The following is a 21,549-nucleotide window of genomic DNA, read 5'->3' as shown; positions in this document are numbered from 1 at the left end:
TGCAGTTCTTTGGATGTTGTTGTGGGGTCTTTTGTGACCTCTTGGATGAGTCGTCGCTGCGCTCTTGGGGTAATTTTGGTCAGCCGGCCACTCCAGGGAAGGTTCACCACTGTTCCATGTTTTTGCCATTTGTGGATAATGGCTCTCACTGTGGTTCGCTGGAGTCCCAAAGCTTTAGAAATGCCTTTATAACCTTTTCCAGACTGATAGAGCTCACTTACTTTGTATCTCATTTGTTCCTGAATTTCTTTGGATCGTAGCATGCTGTCTAGCTGTTGAGGATCTTTTGGTCTACTTCACTTTGTCAGGCAGGTCCTATTTAAGTGATTTCTTGATTGTGGCAGTGATCAGGCCTTAGTGTGGCTAGAGAAATTGAACTCAGCTTTCCAAAGATGTGATAAACCACAGTTCATTTATGTTTTAATGGGGGGGGGGGGGGGGGTTGGATTTCTTTTCCCATTAATAATAAAAACCTTCATTTAAAAACCATTTTGTGTTTACTTGTGTTATCTTTGTCTACTTTGTTACTTATTGCTTTAACTTTGTAGCTCTTAAATTTGTTTGATGATCTGAAACATTTAAGTGCGACAAACATGTAACAAAAAAAAAAAAAGATCATGAAGGGGGAAAACACTTTTTCACACCACTGTATACACAGCACAGTAGGAATTTTATCATGGATGCATATGACTAAGGGAGTTCTGTTTGAGAATCTCCTTCCCGCTGTTTCCCCGGAGTGGTACTGCAGCGCGGGATATGTGGGATACGCAGGACCCTAATCTCATTCTTCAGAGAGCCTCACTTAATATGCCTCCTTAATATCAATAGGTGGTCCTGTTGTGCCTCTGGGAGATGACCTGTCCAAGCCCTGTTTAGCTTAAACGTTTGTGTATAGGACTAGATCTCTCTCTCTCTGTTTTATTGCTTTATCTTTGTATTGCACATTCAGAAATCGTAATCCTTCCCTAATAAACTGCCCAGGCCCAGATGTAGCAGGTTGACCAGCCGTAATGAAACACCAACACTCCCGACGCTCCGCTCTCCTCCAGGTGTGTTTCGTGATCACAGTTCCTGGATCAGTGCATGGCAACATAGACTGTATCTGTGGGTACGGCATACCCGGTGGGAACTGACTGTGGATGCTCCGAGGGCTTGGCTCAGGGTCATGTTTAATGCAGCGATCCACCCAGCTCTCCATGCCCTGCCTGTTTCGTGAGGTTTATCATATACAGACTCCTCGTTTGGCATGCAGTGTGATTTCCCACAGGTACGTGCGCTGGGGTTCATTCCCAGTAAATCCGCTTCTACCTAGTGCTCCCTTCACACTCGATTTTTGAATCTGGACCAATTAGTGCATGTGTGAAAATACTGCCCTTCTCTCTGAAATGCAGGTGGAATGAAGGTGTTGCTGTATATGTGTGTGTGTGTGTGTGTGTGTGTGTGTGTGTGTGTGTGTGTGTGTGTGCTGTAGTGTTTGTGGTTGCTGTTTTAGAATTGATACCTATAGAAGATTCCAGGGAGTAACAGCAGTGGTGTGCTATTCTTAAATATACAGGAATAGGAAAACATTCAATGTAGTGTTTGTGTGTGTGTTGGGGCTGTGTTTGTCACTCCTTTTCGAGGTGTGTGTGTGTGTGTCTGTGTGTCTGTGTCGGAGTCAGATTATTTTTTGTTATAGACCAGTCAGCCACTGTATGAAAGTATTTTTCAGTTATCTGATTTATGGCTGTGAATACTACAGCTCCATCTCCTTGTCCTCGTCCCCCATGTCTGAACCTCCGTGTCTGAACCTCCGTGTCTGAACCTCCGTGTCTGAACCTCCGTGTCTCCACCTCTCATGTCTCCACCTCTCATGTCTCCACCTCTCATGTCTCCACCTCTCATGTCTGAACCTCCGTGTCTGAACCTCCGTGTCTCCACCTCTCATGTCTGAACCTCCGTGTCTGAACCTCCATGTCTCCACCTCTCATGTCTGAACCTCCGTGTCTGAACCTCCATGTCTCCACCTCTCATGTCTCCACCTCTTGTGTCTCCACCTCTCGTGTCTCCACCTCTCGTGTCTGAACCTCCGTGTCTGAACCTCCGTGTCTGAACCTCCGTGTCTCCACCTCTCATGTCTGAACCTCCATGTCTGAACCTCCATGTCTCCACCTCTCATGTCTGAACCTCCGTGTCTGAACCTCCATGTCTCCACCTCTCATGTCTGAACCTCCATGTCTATGCCTCCATGTCTCCACCTCTCATGTCTGAACCTCCATGTCTACGCCTCCATGTCTCCACCTCTCATGTCTACGCCTCCATGTCTCCACCTCTCATGTCTGAACCTCCGTGTCTGAACCTCCATGTCTCCACCTCTCATGTCTCCACCTTCATGTCTGAACCTCCATGTCTGAACCTCCATGTCTGAACCTCCATGTCTCAACCTCCATGTCTGAACCTCCATGTCTCCACCTCTCATGTCTGAACCTCCATGTCTGAACCTCCATGTCTATGCCTCCATGTCTCCACCTCTCATGTCTGAACCTCCATGTCTCCACCTCTCATGTCTGAACCTCCGTGTCTGAACCTCCGTGTCTCCACCTCTCATGTCTGAACCTCCATGTCTGAACCTCCATGTCTGAACCTCCATGTCTCCACCTCTCATGTCTGAACCTCCATGTCTGAACCTCCATGTCTATCCCTCCATGTCTCCACCTCTCATGTCTGAACCTCCATGTCTACGCCTCCATGTCTGAACCTCCGTGTCTGAACCTCCGTGTCTGAACCTCCGTGTCTGAACCTCCGTGTCTCCACCTCTCATGTCTGAACCTCCGTGTCTGAACCTCCATGTCTCCACCTCTCATGTCTGAATCTCCATGTCTACGCCTCCATGTCTGAACCTCTCATGTCTCCACCTCTCATGTCTACGCCTCCATGTCTCCAACCCCACTGTCTCTCCTTTCCATGTACGCGCCTCCATGCTCCCCACCGTCAGGCTGGCCTGTGCATGGCAGTCTCTTTGCTACTGGAATTACTGCAAAATGAACCAGCCCCTTGGACACGCCTCTATCCCTTGGCTTTCCCAGAATCCCCTGGGGCTGCGAGCAGTGGTCCGGCCAGGTGGAGGTCCTGCCCACGCTGCCGGCCTTGGATGAAAGGCACTGCTTTCCTTTCTGAGGCCCTGAGGCAAACCACTTGATTGGCCAGGTCTCCTACTCCCTCGTTGGGAGGGAGGGAGGGAGAGAGAGAGAGAGCCCTTGTAATTGAAGTGCTCACTGAGCATGATGACGCAGGAGCCTTCGTGGGTGTGTATGCAGTCTCCCAGCTGTTGTGTACAGATGCTTAACTGGATTTTGGCCCATTCTGTGACGTTACTGGCTGCGAATTCAAAAGGCTACAGCGGCCCACCAGGGCCAAAGCCCTTCACAACTCTGGGTAGAAGGGCAAAAATAACGTGATTTACCATTGTTTGGATAACATTTTTGTTTATTTTTGGTTTTGGTACCAGTTCCAAGACGAAGTCTGGTTTACCTTCATCGGACACTTTTTGTTTAGTTTTGTGAAATGGTACCCTATGTTTGCAGGGTCTTGGTTGCTGGGTGAAACCAGCCCTGCTTTGACTCTGAGCTGTAATCTTTCAGAGAGAGAGTTCTGGACCGTGTGTGTCTCAGGCCTTGCCTAATGTGCAGAGTTAAGGATCGGGTACGCAAGGTGTCTAATAAATGTAAAAAAATGAACATTTTAAAGGTATAAGTCATTAATTGAATTTTTGATTGTGAAGTTAATTTTGCGCTCTCTCTCTTGCTCTCGTGCTCTCTCTCTCTCTCTCTCTCTCTCTCATCTCTCATCCTGCAGATTTCCAGTGGGTACAGGGAGATGTGTGTGAGGTTCAGCTGATGGTGTATAACCCCATGCCATTTGAACTGCGCGTAGAAAACATGGTAAGCAAAGGTACGCAGCCACACACCTGAGAGACCTTAGGTAGGACCTTAGAGGTCATGGGTTTGATCCCTGCTTTTACACTTCAGAGGTTGTGGGTTTGATTCCTGCTTATGGCCACTGTCACTCAGATATTATATATAACATTTAACACTACTTGCCCCCTACTGGGAAGTGGTTGACGTTTTACCCATATACATAAAATAAGGAAGTTTATACCATGTGTCAAATTCAAGTTCACTAGCCCTTATATTAATAATATGTTTAATTGCAATGCTAGCACATGTATGCTTTCAGCACTGCTGTAGACTCACTAAGATCCTCCATGCGCGAGTGCCGCGAGTGCTTTAGCTCTGGAGAACACTCACTAAGATCCTCCATGCGTGAGTGCCGCGAGTGCCTTAGCTCTGGAGAACACTCACTAAGATCCTCCTTGCATGAGTGCCTTAGCTCTGGAGAAGACTCATTAAGATCCTCCATGCGTGAGTTCCGCGAGTGCCTTAGCGCTGGAGAACACTCACTAAGATCCTCCATGCGCGAGTGCCTTAGCTCTGGAGAACACTCACCAAGATCCTCCATGCATGAGTTCCGCGAGTGCCTTATTTCTGGAGAACACTCACTAAGATCCCCCATGCGTGAGTGCTGCAAGTGCCTTAGCTCTGGAGAACACTCACCAAGATCCTCCATGCATGAGTTCCGCGAGTGCCTTATTTCTGGAGAACACTCACTAAGATCCCCCATGCGTGAGTGCTGCGAGTGCCTCAGCTCTGGAGAACACTCACTAAGATCCCCCATGCGTGAGTGCTGCGAGTGCCTCAGCTCTGGAGAACACTCACTAAGATCCCCCATGCGTGAGTGCTGCGAGTGCCTCAGCTCTGGAGAACACTCACTAAGATCCCCCATGCGTGAGTGCTGCGAGTGCCTCAGCTCTGGAGAACACTCACTAAGATCCTCCATGCGCGAGTGCTGCGAGTGCCTCAGCTCTGGAGAAGACTCATTAAGATCCTCCATGCGCGAGTGCTGCGAGTGCCTCAGCTCTGGAGAAGGTCTCTACCGACCAGGCTGCTCTAGCTGCTGGTAACACGGCCACAGCAGCCTGCTTAACTACTCGAAAAATCTCCAACAGTGCCAAATTCCTAGTGACCAAATTCGCTTGACTGTACATTTCTGCTTGACTGTACATTTCTGCTTGACTGTACTAAACAAAGCTTCTCACACATACAGTGTGGGTGTTGTGTTTTTGATTTATGTAGCATGTGAACATTTCGTGCTTAATGGCTTAATCAAATGCATTTTCTTTCCATTGGAATATTTGTATTTGCAAGATCAACCCACCGCAGCAGGTGCTGGACTGATAGGACCATTGACTAAGTTTGCTTTGTCGTTGCATGGTAACTACTGTCATAGCAACGACAAAAACACATGACCGCTGACCGCAGTCAAATGGCTGAGCTCTCTCTGTGTGTGTGTGTGTGTGTGTGTGTGTGTGTGTGTGTGTGTGTGTGTGTGTGTGTGTGTGTGTGTGTGTGTGTGAGACCTTTTGGCTTTGTCTGGAATTTCAGACCCAGTGGGTATACTGAATGTTTGTGTGCACAAAAACATGGTGAAATTTACTAAGCTACTAGCAGGATCTATGAAAGACTGCATCGTTCTAAAGAGCAAAATCACAGGTTTCGTCTGTTCTGCAGGTTTGTCTTAATGAATATGCAGTTTAGAGCAATTCTGCTTTGGAGGGGCCTTGCTGCTAGGGCCCTAGTTCCTGCAGGGCCGCGTCTGAGAATGCAGACCGTGTTTGTGAATGAGCAGGACTGCAGGGTAGGCAGTAATCTTCTGTGTGGTTGATGAGAAGGTGAGGAACGAGAAACACAAATACAGAGATGAGGTGGTGGTGGGGGTTTTATTTTGACCCACAGCGAGGAATTGATTTATTATTTAATTGATCGATTTATTATTTTACTTATTGCTTTAACTTTGTAGCTCTTAAATGTCCTCATTTGCCTGTTCAACGAACTTAAACTACAGTTTAAACTACAGTTCACTTTCACCGTTTCTGTGGCTCTGGAGGGACTTGGCCTAGACCAAACCCTAATCAGACCTCACCTTTGCATGTGCTGCCGCAGAAACCCGTTGCGTGCAAGTGGACTGGCCTGCCTGCTTAAACTGGCACTGACTCTCTGGATGCTGGGTAATGACACAGACAAAGAGTGGGGTAAACAGACGGAGAAAGGTGGTGGGGAAGAATGCACCCCGCTAAGCTCTGGGGTTTTGGGTGAGTCGTTGACTGTGTCTGTTGATGTATCTGTGCACTTCTCTTTAATTACCCTGCTAAAGACTCTGACGGCCAAAACCCAGCGCTGTAATGTATTAATGATTACAGTGAACAAACCCCTCCATCTTTCTGCAGTGACTAATGTGTGCACACACACGTGCACACACACACACACACAGAGCAGAACTGAATGGAAAGACCCTAAAGGGCACTGCTTTTTAACGCTCGCACAAGCAACACTCTCCCCGCACAGAGATGTGTCCTTCTGCAGAAGGAGTGTGTGTGTGTGTGTGTGTGTGTGTGTGTGTGTGTGTGTGTGTGTGTGTAAAAGAGAGAGAGAAAATAAGCAAAAGGGATGACGACACTGCACGAATAAATGAGATGGAAGGAGGAAATACACTTAAAACAAGCAAAGTGTGACAGAGAGCCAGAGATGGTAAAAAAGAGAGAGAGAGAGAGAGGGAGAGGAGAGAGAGAGGGAGAGGAGAGGAGAGGTGGCGGTGTGGCTCTCTGTCATATTGTTTACGTCCAAATACAAAATGAGAAACTTCACTAGTGCACTAGCAGTTTTTCTGCTGCAGGCTGCGCTGTGTCTGCTGGCTTAGTGCCACAGTCACCCTGTAGTGGCGCCGGAGAGAAGCAGCCGCACCTGGCATTGAACCCAGGTGATGCCCCTGAGGTCAGACCCCCCCCCCCCCCCCCAGAGCAAAGAGCCAGCTCCCTGTCACAGTAGTCAGAACACATCTTCATCATGCAGCCCTCCTCTTCACTGAGGTGATGGGAATCTCTCTCTGTCTCTGTCTTGCTCGCGATCTCTCTCTGTCTGTCTCTCTCTCAGAGAAACAGGACGTTTCGGACAGAGGTGTGTGTGTGTGTGTGTGTGTGTGTGTGTGTATGTATATATATATATATATATATATATATATATATATATATATATATATATATATATATATATATATACACACACATACACACACATACACACACACACACACAAATTCACCCTAACCCTCCTCTGGGCAGTTTCTTTTTCCTTCAAACTGGGGTCCTCTGGGAGCTTGAGGGTCCTGTGCATCTTGGCGCTTTCCAGGAATGCACTCTTCTGGATGGAGGTCTCAGATGTTGTTCCTGCCGGAGCCGTTCTCCCAGTTTGGGGGTTACAGCCCCTACTGCTCCGAGTACCATGGCAACCGTTGTTGCCTTTTTGCCACTTTTCGTGTTCCTTGGTTCTGATGTTGCTGTCACTCAGGATTGCCACAACCATCACTATGACCCTCTTCTGCTATTTATCCACCATGTCTGGGTGGTTGGCCACTATCATTTTGTCTGTCTGTATCTGGAAGTCCCACAGGATCCTAGCATTAGTCATTCTCCACCGCCTTCGTGGGTGTGACCTCGGAACTTTCAGCCCATACTCGGCACAGATGTTTCTGTATACCACTTGTTTATGGCGTTCCATGTACGCTCTACCTGCTAGCATTTTGCAACCTGCTGTTATGTGCTGGATTGTCTCTAGGGCATGTTTGCACAGCCTGCATCCTGGTGTGGTAGATCCCAGCCTCCATTGATCTTGTATTCAGAGCTTGATCCTCTGCTGCCATGAATAGTGCCTTCGTGCTGTCTTTCAATCTCACCTTCTACAGCCATTGGTAAGATTTCTCCACATCAATCTCTTCCACTGTTTGCCGGTGGTACATTCCATGCAGGGGTTTATCCTCCCGTGATGGTTCCTGCTTCTCCTAATTCCCATCCGCCTCAGGGTTCTCCTGTGTGAGGTACTCACTAAGCACTTCATCACATGGGGCCATCTTCCTGGCTTACTCCTACTCATGGAGCTTGGATGTTTCGTCCTGGATAGTAGCTTTCATGCTCACTAATCCCACCACCTTGCACTTAGTGTACAGTCTCAGAGTGCTGGATTTGGGATGAAACCCTCCATGCACTGTGAGGGTCTTGATGGGCCTTGTCTTGATGTTGGTGGGTTCCATCTCAAGTTCAAGTTCAAGAGGTTTTATTGTCATTTCAGCTATATACAAGTACACAACAAAAACGAGACAATGTTCCTCCAGGACCATGGTGCAACATAAAAACAACATGCTACACAAGTCTGATACATGCTGAATCTCCTCCTTAGGCCAGCGTATTATGCCAGCGGGGTATCTGATGACTGGCAGAGCGTAGGTGTTGATGGCCCAGATCTTGTTCTTCCCATTCAGCTGATTTCTCAGGACTTGCCTCACTCTTTGTAGATAATTGGCTGCAGCTGCTTTCCTTGTGGCCTCTTCATGATTCCCATTTGCCTGTAGGATTCCAAAGTACTTGTAGCTGCCCTCAGCATCTGTTATGTTACCTTCTGGTAGTGTGATCCCCTCTGTTGTAGCTACCTTCCCTCTCCTTGAAACCATCCAACCACACTTATCCGATTCTGGTGTCATTGCTGTATATCCTGGTGAGATGGATTAGTGAGTTGATGCTTCCTTCATTTCTGGCATACAGCTTGATGTCATCCCTGCAGAGGAGCTGGCTGATGATTGCTCCATTCTGTAGCTACTCTTGGTGATTTCACTGTGGGCATTCAGAACAGCAGCAGGGACAGGGCATCTCCTTGGTAAATACCACACTTTATAGTGACTCCTGCTATTGGTCTGAAGTTGGCCTCTGAGGTTGTCTTCCGCAGCCCCATTGAGTGCTTGATTAAGACTCTTAGAATCCTGTTGATGTTATATTGCCTCAAGCATTCCAGGATCCATGTGTGGGGCATTGAATCATAGGCTTTCTTGTAGTCAATCCAGGTGGTGCACTGGTTGGTCTGTATGGTCTTGCAGTCTTATGCACTAGTAGCTGGTACTTGGCTCCTCTAGTGTTCTTGACAATGCCTCCAAACATGCACCGAGCCATGTGCCTACTCAGCCACAATGATGCCACAGTGATCGTCCATAGTGTTGAATTTGCATCTTCCAGCAGCCTTTCAGGTGCTTCACTTGCTCTTGGTAGTCTGCTACGACTTTTTAGAGGCTCCGGTGTTCATTGGGTCTTGGTTGCCAATTTCAGGGTGTGGGGATGATGATGATGATGATGATGATGATATCTCCCCTTTGTCATAGTATTTGTGTTGGACCTCAACGATCTATAGTTGTCACAGTAATCGCCTCTTATCGATGTTGGAATACTGAACTACTAGTTGTTTCAGTGTTGGTCTAGATGTTGGGTTTTGAAGCTTCCATAGTTCCCACTTCCTCTGCATGTACCGTCTCGCAATGTGGGTGTGTACATTGAGTGATTTATGCGCTGTTGGTCTGAGAGAGGTTCAGTCACCACAGCTGTGGCTATAGCGTAGGCTGCGTCGCTGTGGGACTTCCTGTAGGTTGTGTGGCAGAACGTTGCCTGAGTGTGAGGAGGAGGCCCTGCTGAGGGCTGTGTGGGGGACGGAGGTGGAACGCTGCTGTCCTTCTAGAATCCTCAGGAGTTCCGCAACATGGGTCCCCTTGATCCCCGGTGCGTCCACTAGAGGCTGAGTGCTCTCTGCGAGGAGAAGCAAGGTGGTGGAAGGGCCCGCGTGGGATGAAGCCTTTCGAATGGCTGGACTGACTGGTGGGTGAAATCGGAACCTTTCCTGCGCTCATAGCAGGGGTGCTTTCTGTCGCGTCTCGTGTCTGTCATCCAACAGGTATTCTTTAAACTCAGCTGTGCTTTCTTCTTTGCCAACCTGAATCCGTTGTATCGCAGGTAGCTCGTGTTTCTCGCTGTTCTCTCTGTAGCGGTGCGCTGGTGGGTTACCTCAGCAGCTGTCGGCTGTGTTTTTTTGTTTTTTTTTCCCTTTGCTTGTGTTTTAGCTTCTGTACATTGAGGACCCATTATTATATCAGACAAACCTCAGGAAGCAGAAGAATAAAGGATGTCTTTTCAGCAGGCTGCCACAGGTGAAAGGCTGAGTTTGGACACCCTTCTCCCTCAGACAGAGGCATGAGCCACAGCATACAAGCTAATTAACCTTTTCAAATGAGGATGCAAATGAGGTATTTTCAGTAGGTTATGCTGGGCCGGCACTGGCGCATACAGGCAGGGCCAGACTGCTTCCGGCGAGCACAGACCCCTGGTGTCAGACAGTGCCGGTTGGAGGCTAGGCCCCTAACCCAAACACCTGACTGACGTGCGTGCGTGCGTGTGCGTGCATGCCTGTGCGTGCGTACCTGTGTGCATACCTGTGTGCATACCTGTGTGCGTGCCGTTCCTGACATCACGTATGGTTCGTGTCTGATGGCTGAATGGTGTGATGTTTGGTAGTGGCTGGCATGTGCAGCTGTTTCAAGGTGACAAGCCTGGCTGTCACAGACGCAACCCAGTCCACACGCTGTTCTCTGCTCCTGCGCTGATTTCAGCACTGACTAGTGTTTCAGCACAACGTATCTTCCTCGTGAAAACTACACGTTTGTCTGAGGGAAAATGAGACAGCCAGACAGTGCTGGTCTGAGGTGACTTATGAGTTGCTTGTCCCCTCGGGGCTGGACAGAACAGTGGTTGTGGCTCCATATTTTACTTGCGTTAATTGACTGGGAGAGAAAAAAAATAGGGATGTTCAATTTACTTTTTAAATTGATTGAATCCAAATGAATTTTTTTTTCTTAATTCAGTTTAAATTGAACTTCCAAAATTGAAGCAGAGAAAAAAGCCCTCTTGCTTTGAAGCGCCTGTAGCATCACTGTGTAACTCCTCTGTATAGCTCCTCTGTTCTAGCTCCTTTGTATAGCACCTCTGTGTAAATCCTCTGTGTAGCACCTCTGTGTAAATCCTCTGTGTGCACCTCTGTGTAAATCCTCTGTTCCAGCTCCTTTGTATAGCACCTCTGTGTAGCACCTCTGTGTAAATCCTCTGTGTGCACCTCTGTGTAAATCCTCTGTTCCAGCTCCTTTGTATAGCACCTCTGTGTAGCACCTCTGTGTAAATCCTCTGTGTAGCACCTCTGTGTAAATCCTCTGTTCCAGCTCCTCTGTGTAGCACCTCTGTTCCAGCTCCTCTGTGTAGCACCTCTGTGTAGCACCTCTGTGTAAATCCTCTGTTCCAGCTCCTCTGTGTAGCACCTCTGTTCCAGCTCCTCTGTGTAGCACCTCTGTGTAAATCCTCTGTGTAGCACCTCTGTGTAAATCCTCTGTGTAACCCCTCTGTTGTTCCTCTCTGGATCTCCCCTGCGAAGTGCCTTTGTATAATGCTTCTGAGTCTTTGAGTGGCATCTCTGAGCATCTCCTGGTTGGGTGATCACAGGTTGAGGGCTTCATTCAGTGCAGGGTGGCTACAATGAACTCTCAGTATGGAAAACATTTATTTCCTTATGGAAGTGGAACTGGACTGTGATATCCTGGTAAAGACTGTCGATGTTGCAAAGGCCAGCTACCCCCCCAAAGGTCCCTCTGTTATTGTTCTGTTTTTCAGGGAAGGGCGCTGCTGGTAGTGTGAGGAGGCAGGTTTAATGATGCTCTCCACAGCCGGGCCCAGGTCTGACCACGCCTCCGTGCTCACGTTCTCATAAATGTGTAGGCACGGAAAGAGGAGCCTCTGACCTCACACTGCTCACGCTGGGTTCAGCGCACACGGGGTCATTTCCTGTTTTTACAGGTGCCACTCTGCGATTTTAGTTCCATCCGAATTGGCCATGCCACGATCGTCCGCGTGGAAGTGGTCTGATCATTTTCGTCCTGTCTGCATACACGCCTGTGATCACCCACGTGGAAGTGGTCAAAACGCTGATCACCTATTAATCAGGATATAACTTTATGCATATTACCGCATGATGCAAACATCTGTGTTTGTAGAAAACAAAACCCACTACAAACACACTTCTCTTGTGGTACTTTTATTTTTGTCCAGAAATGAGAGTTTTATAAATGAGAATTTTAAACAAATAGATAAATTCCCCTGACAAACTTTCCAATCTGAATAGAGTGTTTGTGTGTTTCTCTCTTTGGGAAACCTACACCTGCATGTTAATTTAATGATAATGAGTTTAAATCTATTATGGCATAGGTTTAGTGCATCATCAGCTGGAGGCGCAGGTTTAGCGCATCATCAGCTGAAAGCTCAGGTTAACCTATGCATATGTGGATAATTGTCAGCTCTGAGGATTTTCGAAGCATCTTTTAGTGACACCACATGGCCTGCTGTATCGGTTCATGGGTCCAAATATGGCTGAGATTGAGAGAGAGAGAAGCCAGGCTGCTTTTGTCCTAGTATGATGTCATTCCTGACCACATGACCTCGCTGGACTGCAGTAGAAACGCAATGCTTGTGCCTTGCTGTAAGCTTTTCTGTCCCACCACCATTTCTCATGACCGTGGTAACTGTACTGCCAGGGCATAAAGCTCTCTCACACGCCTATGGATTTCTGGAGTGTGGCTAGTTTAGATTCATAAACAATACCGTGTGCATATCGCAGATTCGTCAAAATGGCAATGACCACTCCGCGCGGGTTTGTGCTCCGGTCGTGACCGATCGTGCTCGGCCGCGCGACAAAACGTCCGAAGGTGACCAATGGAAAGCCAGCAGAGTGGTTCGTTATCCAATCATCTGCAATGTTGTCTGTGGAGTTGCACCTGACTGCGACGGGTGAGGAAGTGTGGTGTGGTGGGGCACACATTTGTTCTTCATTATGACAGTACTGGCCTTTGTAGAAGTGATCTCATATGAGAGATAGAGAGAGAGAGAGATCAATCGATCTTTATTGATCCTGAAGGAAACTGATTGTGTGCTGTGAGCATCCTGATCAGACTTTCCTGTTGAGTCTTATGTGGGTGTTGTGATGAATCATCACATTCACATGATCCTTTTGAATATTTTGGTCAAACTAATGCAGGGATCATTAAAATATTGTAATAAGGTCTTTTTATCTGGTATAACAAATTAAATTGCAGTGGGCTGACTGCTTGCCACTGCTAGGTAAATGTTCCCAGCGTCTGTTTTTGCCCCCTGAATCTGTAGTATGGAAGATGTTTTGTTTTTTTTTCAGTGACACTGATCCCATACAACTTCTTCCTTTTCAGGCTAAGAAATAAGAAGTCTCTTCTTTTAACCCCTGTATTCATTTCTTGTAGTACTCCATTGAAAAAGATTTATTGAATCTGTAATAAGCATGGGTATGTAGTGTTGCAATATATCGTAAAAGCAGCCTCTCCACTCCCAGACTGATTTTTAAACCTGCGTGTTGGGTGCGGTGAGGCTGAACAACCCCCCCCCCCCGGGGTCCAAGGCTCTTACCTAATGATGCCATTTTGGGTAATATGATTGAAGCTGTGCAAATCCCGTTATGTTGGGGTGTAGGCTGGCTGTGCTGGGAACGGTGGAGTTTGCTTCCTTAGAGCATTGTATAGGGGTCATGACCCACTGTACGGGGGATGTGGTGCTACCCACGTGCCCCCCCCCCAAGCCCTCCTCTTCCTCCCCCTGTTCCTTGTCTTCCTCCCCAGATTTCGAGCCGATGAGCGTCTGGCGCGTTCTCCCCCGGTCCGGCGCGGCCGTGAACCAGGAGTGGGTTTCTGACGGGGTAACGGATGCTGTGCGCTGGGAGAGATTTCTGTGCACGCTGATCATGTAGCGATTAGAGTGATTGATTATCTGCTACTGCTAAGGAGAGAGAAGGGGAAGGAGGAAAACTCTCTTCTCACATGTTCCTCATTGCCTCCCTCTCTCTGCTCCCCCACGCTCCCCCTCCTCGCTCTCTCTGCTCCCCCACGCTCCCCCTCCTCGCTCTCTCTGCTCCCCCACGCTCCCCCTCCTCGCTCTCTCTGCTCCCCTACGCTCCCCCTCCTCGCTCTCTCTGCTCCCCCACGCTCCCCCTCCTCCCTCTCTGCTCCCCCACGCTCCCCCTCCTCCCTCTCTCTGCTCCCCCACGCTCCCCCTCCTCCCTCTCTGCTCCCCCACGCTCCCCCTCCTCCCTCTCTCTGCTCCCCCACGCTCCCCCTCCTCCCTCTCTCTGCTCCCCCACGCTCCCCCTCCTCCCTCTCTCTGCTCCCCCACGCTCCCCCTCCTCGCTCTCTCTGCTCCCCCACGCTCCCCCTCCTCCCTCTCTCTGCTCCCCTACGCTCCCCCTCCTCCCTCTCTCTGCTCCCCCACGCTCCCCCTCCTCCCTCTCTCTGCTCCCCCACGCTCCCCCTCCTCGTTCTCACTCTTTTCGCTCTCTCTCCGCTTCACTCTATATTACTTTTTGCTTCTCTCTCTCTTCCCATCTTCATCTCTGCTTCTACTCCTCCCTCTGTCTCCTATTGTCTACTTTCTTCCTTTGCTTTCTGCTATCTAGTTGAGATTTCACTGAGAAGAGGTATGTGTGTGTGTGTGTGAGTGTGTGTGTGTGTGTGTTATAAAGGCAGGGCCGTCTGCGTCACTGTAGGCCACCATGCTCGGGGTGTGTGTGTGTGTGTGTGTGTGTGTGTGTGTGTGTGTGTGTGTTATAAAGGCAGGGCCGTCTGCGTCACTGTAGGCCACCATGCTCGGGGTGTGTGTGTGTGTGTTATAAAGGCAGGGCTGTCTGCGTCACTGTAGGCCACCATACTCGGGGTGTGTGTGTGTGTGTGTGTGTGTGTATGTGTATGTGTATGTGTATGTGTGTGACCTTGCTAAGAAAGGAGCTCTCTGAAAGCACGCAGGCTAACCTTGGGAACTGGAGAGGTATTTACCTGAGGTCGAGAAAGTGAGTCACTTGAACATACGCTAATAGCGGCTCAACTAAGCAGCACGTTTACAGCTGTTACATCCCGTTCTCTTTGTTCTCTTTGGTTTGTTTTTCTTGATTGAGGAGACGGGTGAGGAGAACTGTTCGTGCTCATTTACCCGAAGTGTGTTATCTGTGGAATACATCAGCATTACAGCTCAAGACGGTGCCAAATCGCTCTCTCTCTCTCTCTCTCTCTCTCTCTCTCTCTCTCTCTCTCTCTCTCTCTCTCTCTCTCTCTCTCTCTCTCTCTCTCTCTCTCTCTCTCTCTTTGGTACCATGAACTGAGCTTGTATTTTTTCCTTTTTGCTACATGTAGCTAATTATTTTGGTATTTAGCAGCTTCACAAGGGCAAGTAACTTCTGATAATAAATATTTAAGCCATATTTTATGTCTTCTCTTTTTAAATTATTTGTACTGAGGCTGAAAATGTAATATTAATCAAAAACTTGCTGATAGTGTAATCATTTAGTGCTATTATGATTTAATAACACCAGAATTTTGTACATTCTTTCCTTTGAAAACTCCATTTGTTATCAAATTGCATTCTATTTTTAATATAGTTATTTAAAAAGCAAAACCCCCCCAAAACACCAGTTAACTCCTACACAAGTGTGTGAATGGGTGTTGAAGTTAATGTCCGTGTACACCCCACACTAAGCTCACACTCACATCTGGCCTGCACCATTCCTCCAGATGGCCAGAGGGCGCTGTAGAGCGTCAACTGTTCTTGCAGACATTGGATATGCTGGGTCCCTTTACACTGCTCAGTGCCACTGCCTCACTCAGTTGGCCACTGAAATTATTAAAGACATTATTAACGTTTGTGCTGCAGTAGTATTAAACAGCACCACGGTATGAAACTGTGGCGATTGTAGCGTTCTACTGGACGAACACAAACATTTTTTCCATGTTGAAACCTGGAAATTCTGTCTCTCCGCATTAATACCCCAGACACTGTTCTTGGACTGTGAAGGGTTAACCTGTTCCTCCAGAAATCAGATGAATAAGCACTGTTATATAACAAAACAATACTTTTAAATGTTTTGTAATGTTATCTCTTCATAGTGTGTGTGTGTGTGTGTGTGTGTGTGTGTGTGTGTGTGTGTGTGTCTGTCTGTCTGTCAGGGTCTGCTGACGTCCGGAGTGGAGTTTGAGTCTCTCCCTGCTGCTCTCTCTCTACCTGCTGAGTCTGGTCTCTACCCTGTTACTCTGGTGGGCGTCCCACGCACTGCAGGCAACATCACAGTCAACGGTGAGTTTAACACTTACCTCAGTTATCGCTCCAGGTAACGTTAACTCCTGTCACCATCATTATTCTTGTTGTAATGAGTAATATCATATAGAGAGTTTTTGGAAGACTTTGGCGAATGTCTGGCTGTATAATTACATTGCTAAATATTACAGTTATTGTCAGAATGTTAAGTACAAACTCGCAATACATTCTGGAAGAAAAACACTAAATTCTCCCAGAACAAACAAACAAAAACAACAAATTAAAAAGCTCAAATGGTTAGGTCTTTGTTTGCTCTTTGAACAGCTCTCACTGGTCCTAAATTCAATTATTTAGGAACGCTGGTGTGAAGTTTAAAGCAGCAGTTTAATTAAAAAAAAAAAAGAAAAAAAAAAAAAAAAAAAAAAAGCTAATGCTGAATGAAAGCAGGTAGTGGGCAGTCCGCACATCCTTATTAGCATTATGCTAATTACCGCCAGTCAGCGCGGCCTCATTAGCATTATGCTAATTAGCGACAGTCATTTAGTATGTGCAACGTTAGCATTTGTGTCCAATGTGTCTGCTGAGAGATAAACGACTCTGCTTGAGTTAATCTGTGTTTGTGTTGCAACCCTAAGCTTGACTGCAAGTGCATTAAAGTATATGTGCATGTGTGCACGACTGTGTGTGTTCACAGGGTACCAGACATCTGTGTTTGGCGTGAGCAGCGACTGTCTGTTGGACAGCCTGGTCGGGGTGAAGTCCAGCGGCTGCATGGTGGAAGTAGTGCCCTCTCTCCCCAGACTCCAGCTGAGCACCTCCCTACCACGGTACGCCTCTTCTTACGCTCCTCTCTCCTCGTCCCCTCTTTCCTCTCCTCTTCCTCTCGTGAATCAGTGCGAATTAAGGTGGAGGGAAAAGACCGGTCCGGAGTGTTAAAAATTCTAGTCTATTCGCCGAGTACGCCCGAATAAAGTTGGGAGAGAGTGTTCTAGTGTCTAGAACAGGCAGCTCTGCCATCAGTAAACCCACAGGGTTATGTTAATGAGTGTGTGACATCAGCAGTGTAAACTGCACAACCTTTACAGGATACACTGTCAACTCGTAATTTCAGACATAAGAGACTTATCACAACCACCATGCGTGAGAACCCAAAATGAAAGCTATTCGCTCACCGAAGAGAGATGACAAGGATGTTTGATACTCGTAGCAACTCATTAATGCTGATGGGGTGTGTAGTCCATGTCTGTGCCCTCATTAAACCTCGACACACTGATGTTGATGGGGTTTGTAGTCCATGTCTATGCCCTCATTAAATCTCAACACATTGATGCTGATGAGGTTTGTAGTCCATGTCTGGCGCAGCAGCTCAAAGGCGATGGAGACGACTTGGCACGTCTGCTGGCCTCCCGGTTCCATCTTTGTCCCACAAGGCACTGGGCCTGGCTACTTTAATATGACCCATGTGTTATAACTTCTCCAGATTCTGTGAATATTCTGACATAACAGCCTTGTCATGGCCTCCATGTGCACTGTAATTATCGTACATTAGTGCACAGAAGTACAGTGAAGGTTGTAGATTGGCTTAAGTGGCAGTCTGCCACTGAGTAGTGAGTGGAAATCAGGAAGTGAAGTGGTGTTTGGGAACACAGCTGTGTGTGTGTGTGTGTGTGTGTGTGTGTGTGTGTGTGTGTGTGTGTGTGTGTGTACCGTCTCTATCCCTTGCAGTTTCTCTTTCGTTTCCACCTTCCACCTTCCTGTGGTCTTAACTGTGGGTTGTGTGTGTGTGTGTGTGCGTGCATGGGTGTGTTTGCTCACACAGGGCTGCACAGATGTGTGGTGAGGATCTTTCCAGCGGTGTGTGCCTGCAGCTCTTTAATGGAGAAACCCAACAACTCACCATCACGCTGGAGAACATAGGCTCTGAGGACCTGCACACGCTGGAGGTCTCCTCAAAAACACTCACCACCAAAGGTACACACACCCTCACCCACATGCATGCTAGAAGTCTCCCCAAAAACACTAAGCCCCAAAGGTACGTACACACACACACACACACACACACACATATATGCACATGCTGGAGGTCTCCTCGAAAACACTCACCACCAAAGGTACACACACATGCTGTAATGCTCTCAAAATGTTCACCATCAAACCTACATACAAACACACACAGGAGGTCTTCTCAAGACAAAACATATGCACACTGTAGCTCACTGTATATGTGTGTGTGAGCAGTGGAGTAGTGATGCAGCTTTTACAGGCTTGAAGGTAAAACGCAGGTCTAAAGCAATAATTGCCTTGTGTGAACTAACCAACATTTTTAGCCATATTTGAGTGTTTGCTGTGTGTGTGTGTGTCTACAGGCTTACTATGAGAATAGTAAACATAAAGTTTATGAATGCGCGCGCGTGTGTGTCAGTGCTCATTGTCCTGTCTGTATCCTCTTTCGCGCACCTTTCACTTGCTGCTGCATCAGTGTGTTCGGTGCCATCCTTCCTCCAATCTCCCGCCCCCTCCTCAGCAATGGGTCGATGTGCAAGTTAACGCACTGGAGCGCAGGTACAGGGGACTGTTCCAGGCACCTGTGGGCTTAAATAACAGAACAGAAAGAAGAGGGCAAATAAGGAACGGCTGTTACTAAGGGGCTGTTACTAAGGGGCTGTTACTAAGAGGCTGTTACTAAGAGGGTGTTTGGGACAGTGGCACGTGAGTGAGTGGGCGTGTCCCACCTGCAGGGTGCCCATGACACTTGACACCATGACACCATGACACTTTCACTTTTAAAATTTATTTTAAAGATACATTTAGGCATAAGCCACTAGATTATAATGCCTTTACCAGTACCAAAGCCTAACATTCCATTAGCTCTGTCCAAACCTTTGACTTGTTTTTTTTTTTGTTTTTTTTTTATATATAAGTGCTCATACACACACTACCTTTTGTCTTTGAAGTTACCTTGGGAAAGAGACTGAGTAGCGCTAGGTGGCAGGGCTTTAGATTGGACCAATGGAGAGTCTGTGTGTGTGTGTGTGTGTGTGTGTGTGTGCGCGCACGTGTGTGCATGCAGACATTTGTGCATGTGTGTGTACATGTGCATTTGTGCCTGTGAGTGTGCTTGTGCGTGGTATGCATGTATGTTTGTGTTTCCACACGCGAGTACATGTGTGTGTGTGCACATCTATGTATATGTATGCATGCATGTGTGCATATTTGTGCATAAGTGTGTGTGTGCATGCCTTGAAGACAAACACTGAGGTTTGCTGCTAGTTAGCTTTGCTAGTGATCAAGTCTCCTGATCATTACCAAGACAGACTGACAGACTCCTGTCTGTGACAGTACGAGAGGAAAATGCACTTATGAGATCAGTGGACTTACAAAATCACTGGGGATCCAGCTCCAAGAAAGATATTTGAGCTTACGTTGGAGATGAGCGTTGTCGAAAAGAGGAGTCCCAGCCTGCTCTTGTCTGCTCGACCTGGGCGTCAGTACTGAGAGAGATGCACTTTGTTTTTCACAACGTAAAGCTCCACGTTTGCTGACATTAAGCCTTTAACTGGGCTAACTGCAGTACTGAATATGGCAAAGGACAGGCAGGGAGACCCAGTGCGAAGTCTGGGCCACCACTCCCTCTCAGTACGACCTTTTGGGGGAAAGTCTCTTCGGAGTCCCGGAGGTCCAGTTTGAAAAGGCCTATTTCCAGCGCGCTGCCTGCGGGTCAGCAGACGAGCGCTGCCGGGTCCCCTCTGCGTTCCCCCCAGCAGGACGGGAGAACGCGGCGAACCGAATTCCTTTTAAATCCGATCGGGGGGGGGAGGCGGGCGCCACAAGAGCGTCGCAGACAAGGAGGCGGCACGCTGGAGTTGTGTTGTTTAAGGAAAGAACGCATCCCGCTTTCGTGGTCTCCGTAGAGGGAGCCGAAGGTTTGAGGTGTTCCGCGCGATGAGAGCCGAGACGAGCTGGAAAGAAAGGACAGCGCAAGTGTCGTGTCCGATAGTCTTCCTGCCGTCTGATGGTACTGCTGCGAGAGAGAGGAGCAGAGAAATCAGAAATAAATCAGGCTCCTTCTATTATTATTCTTATTCTTATTGACACATGCTGGTTAAGAATTGCAGTGTAGAATGTAGGACCTCAAGTTAATGGGTGGTTGTTGGGTAACTGTGGCTGGTGGATCATTTGTTCGACTTGGAGGAAGCAGCCCCCACTTTATTCCCTGGGGGAGACGCGTGAAGGTGTGCGTTTCCCAGGGGAGACGCGTGAAGGTGTGCGTTTCCCAGGGGAGACGCGTGAAGGTGGTCTTACCTCACTGCTTCGGGTGGGTCTTGGGTTGTCCTCAGGTCGGTCTCGGTTCGGTGTTGCGTCAGTCACGCTTCTGAGGTGTAATTTTAGGTTCGTGATCGCTTCAGTGGTTTGATAAAAATCTTTCCCTTCTCAAAGACAGGAGTGACATTTGCTTAGAGACCTTTTGTCTTCAGGGTGCGTACTCTGATTTTAGTTCTGATGTGTTTATTTCTGTGGGAACTGCGATGTATATTAATATGGGGGGGGCGGTGGCAGGGCTAGGAAAATTCTCTAATGCGCTTTTATTAAAAATCTATTATGTAGGAGAAATAAAATGGAAAAGTTGTAGTGATGGAAATGGAAGGAGAGATTAGGGACATGGAGAAGATGGAGTGAGCATTAGGGAGTAGATCAGAAAGTGTGGTGTGTGTGTGTGTGTATGAGAGAGGGAGAATACAATCTGTAAGGGAAAGATATGGAGCAGATATATATAATACACACACACACACACACACACACACACACACAAATGCATGAGAGTTTGCTGGTGGCAGAGTTTGACTGTAAATGCCATGTCACATTTATCTGCCAAAGTGTTGACAGTGCTAATGAAAAAGGAACAGGCAGAGAGTGGGAGAAATATTACTGAATGTGGCCCTGCTCGCATGGACAAATGTCAGCACATCTCACAGAGGTCCGCGTGGAGACACACGGACACACACACGCACAACTCGCAGTTTTATGGTCTGGCACTTTTTGAGGATTCATTGGTGAAGCCATATCTACCAAACCTAAATATCTCGGAGAAAAGCACACATTAGCCACCGTGTTGTTTAGAATGGGAATCAAGTAGGAGACGGGGTGCAGGTGACCAGCATTCAACGTTAAACCGTGTGAATCTGGTGGCCCTTAGCTGTTTTACCGGTCACAATGGCTAATCATCTTAAATGCACACTGCACCCAAGCATGCTAATTTGACTAACCTGGAAACTAATTAGTGGGATCTCATCGATTCGTTTTACTGATTAAATCTAGTGGGGACCAGTTGGTGTGATCTCATTTGCATAATGCTGACCTCTGCTAGCATCACTTCCTAGCTGGTCCTGTTAACATGTTGAGCATATAGATGGAGCGTTATGAAAACTTTGTGAAAATTTTCTATATAC

General features: G+C 47.7%; 1 protein-coding gene across 6 annotated transcripts in view; it reads left to right on the top strand.

Moving 5' to 3' along the window:
- The window catches only part of trappc9 (trafficking protein particle complex subunit 9), a 202,612-nt gene that overhangs the window by 58,722 nt on the left and 122,341 nt on the right, over positions 1 to 21,549 (top strand). For all 6 annotated transcript variants that reach the window (XM_035521889.2, XM_081712791.1, XM_035521888.2 and 3 more), the window contains 4 exons: positions 3,835 to 3,920; positions 16,015 to 16,141; positions 16,797 to 16,929; positions 17,922 to 18,073. In XM_035521889.2, coding sequence (XP_035377782.1) covers positions 3,835 to 3,920; positions 16,015 to 16,141; positions 16,797 to 16,929; positions 17,922 to 18,073 — 498 coding nt within the window. The remainder of the gene's footprint in view (positions 1 to 3,834; positions 3,921 to 16,014; positions 16,142 to 16,796; positions 16,930 to 17,921; positions 18,074 to 21,549) is intronic.

This window comes from Electrophorus electricus, chromosome 4, assembly GCF_041902795.1.
Source record: "Electrophorus electricus isolate QZ-2024a chromosome 4, ASM4190279v1, whole genome shotgun sequence".
In the NCBI taxonomy this organism is placed as follows: domain Eukaryota; kingdom Metazoa; phylum Chordata; class Actinopteri; order Gymnotiformes; family Gymnotidae; genus Electrophorus; species Electrophorus electricus.
The sequence above is the reverse complement of the archived record's forward strand: the minus strand, read 5'-3'. Positions and strand labels throughout refer to the sequence as shown.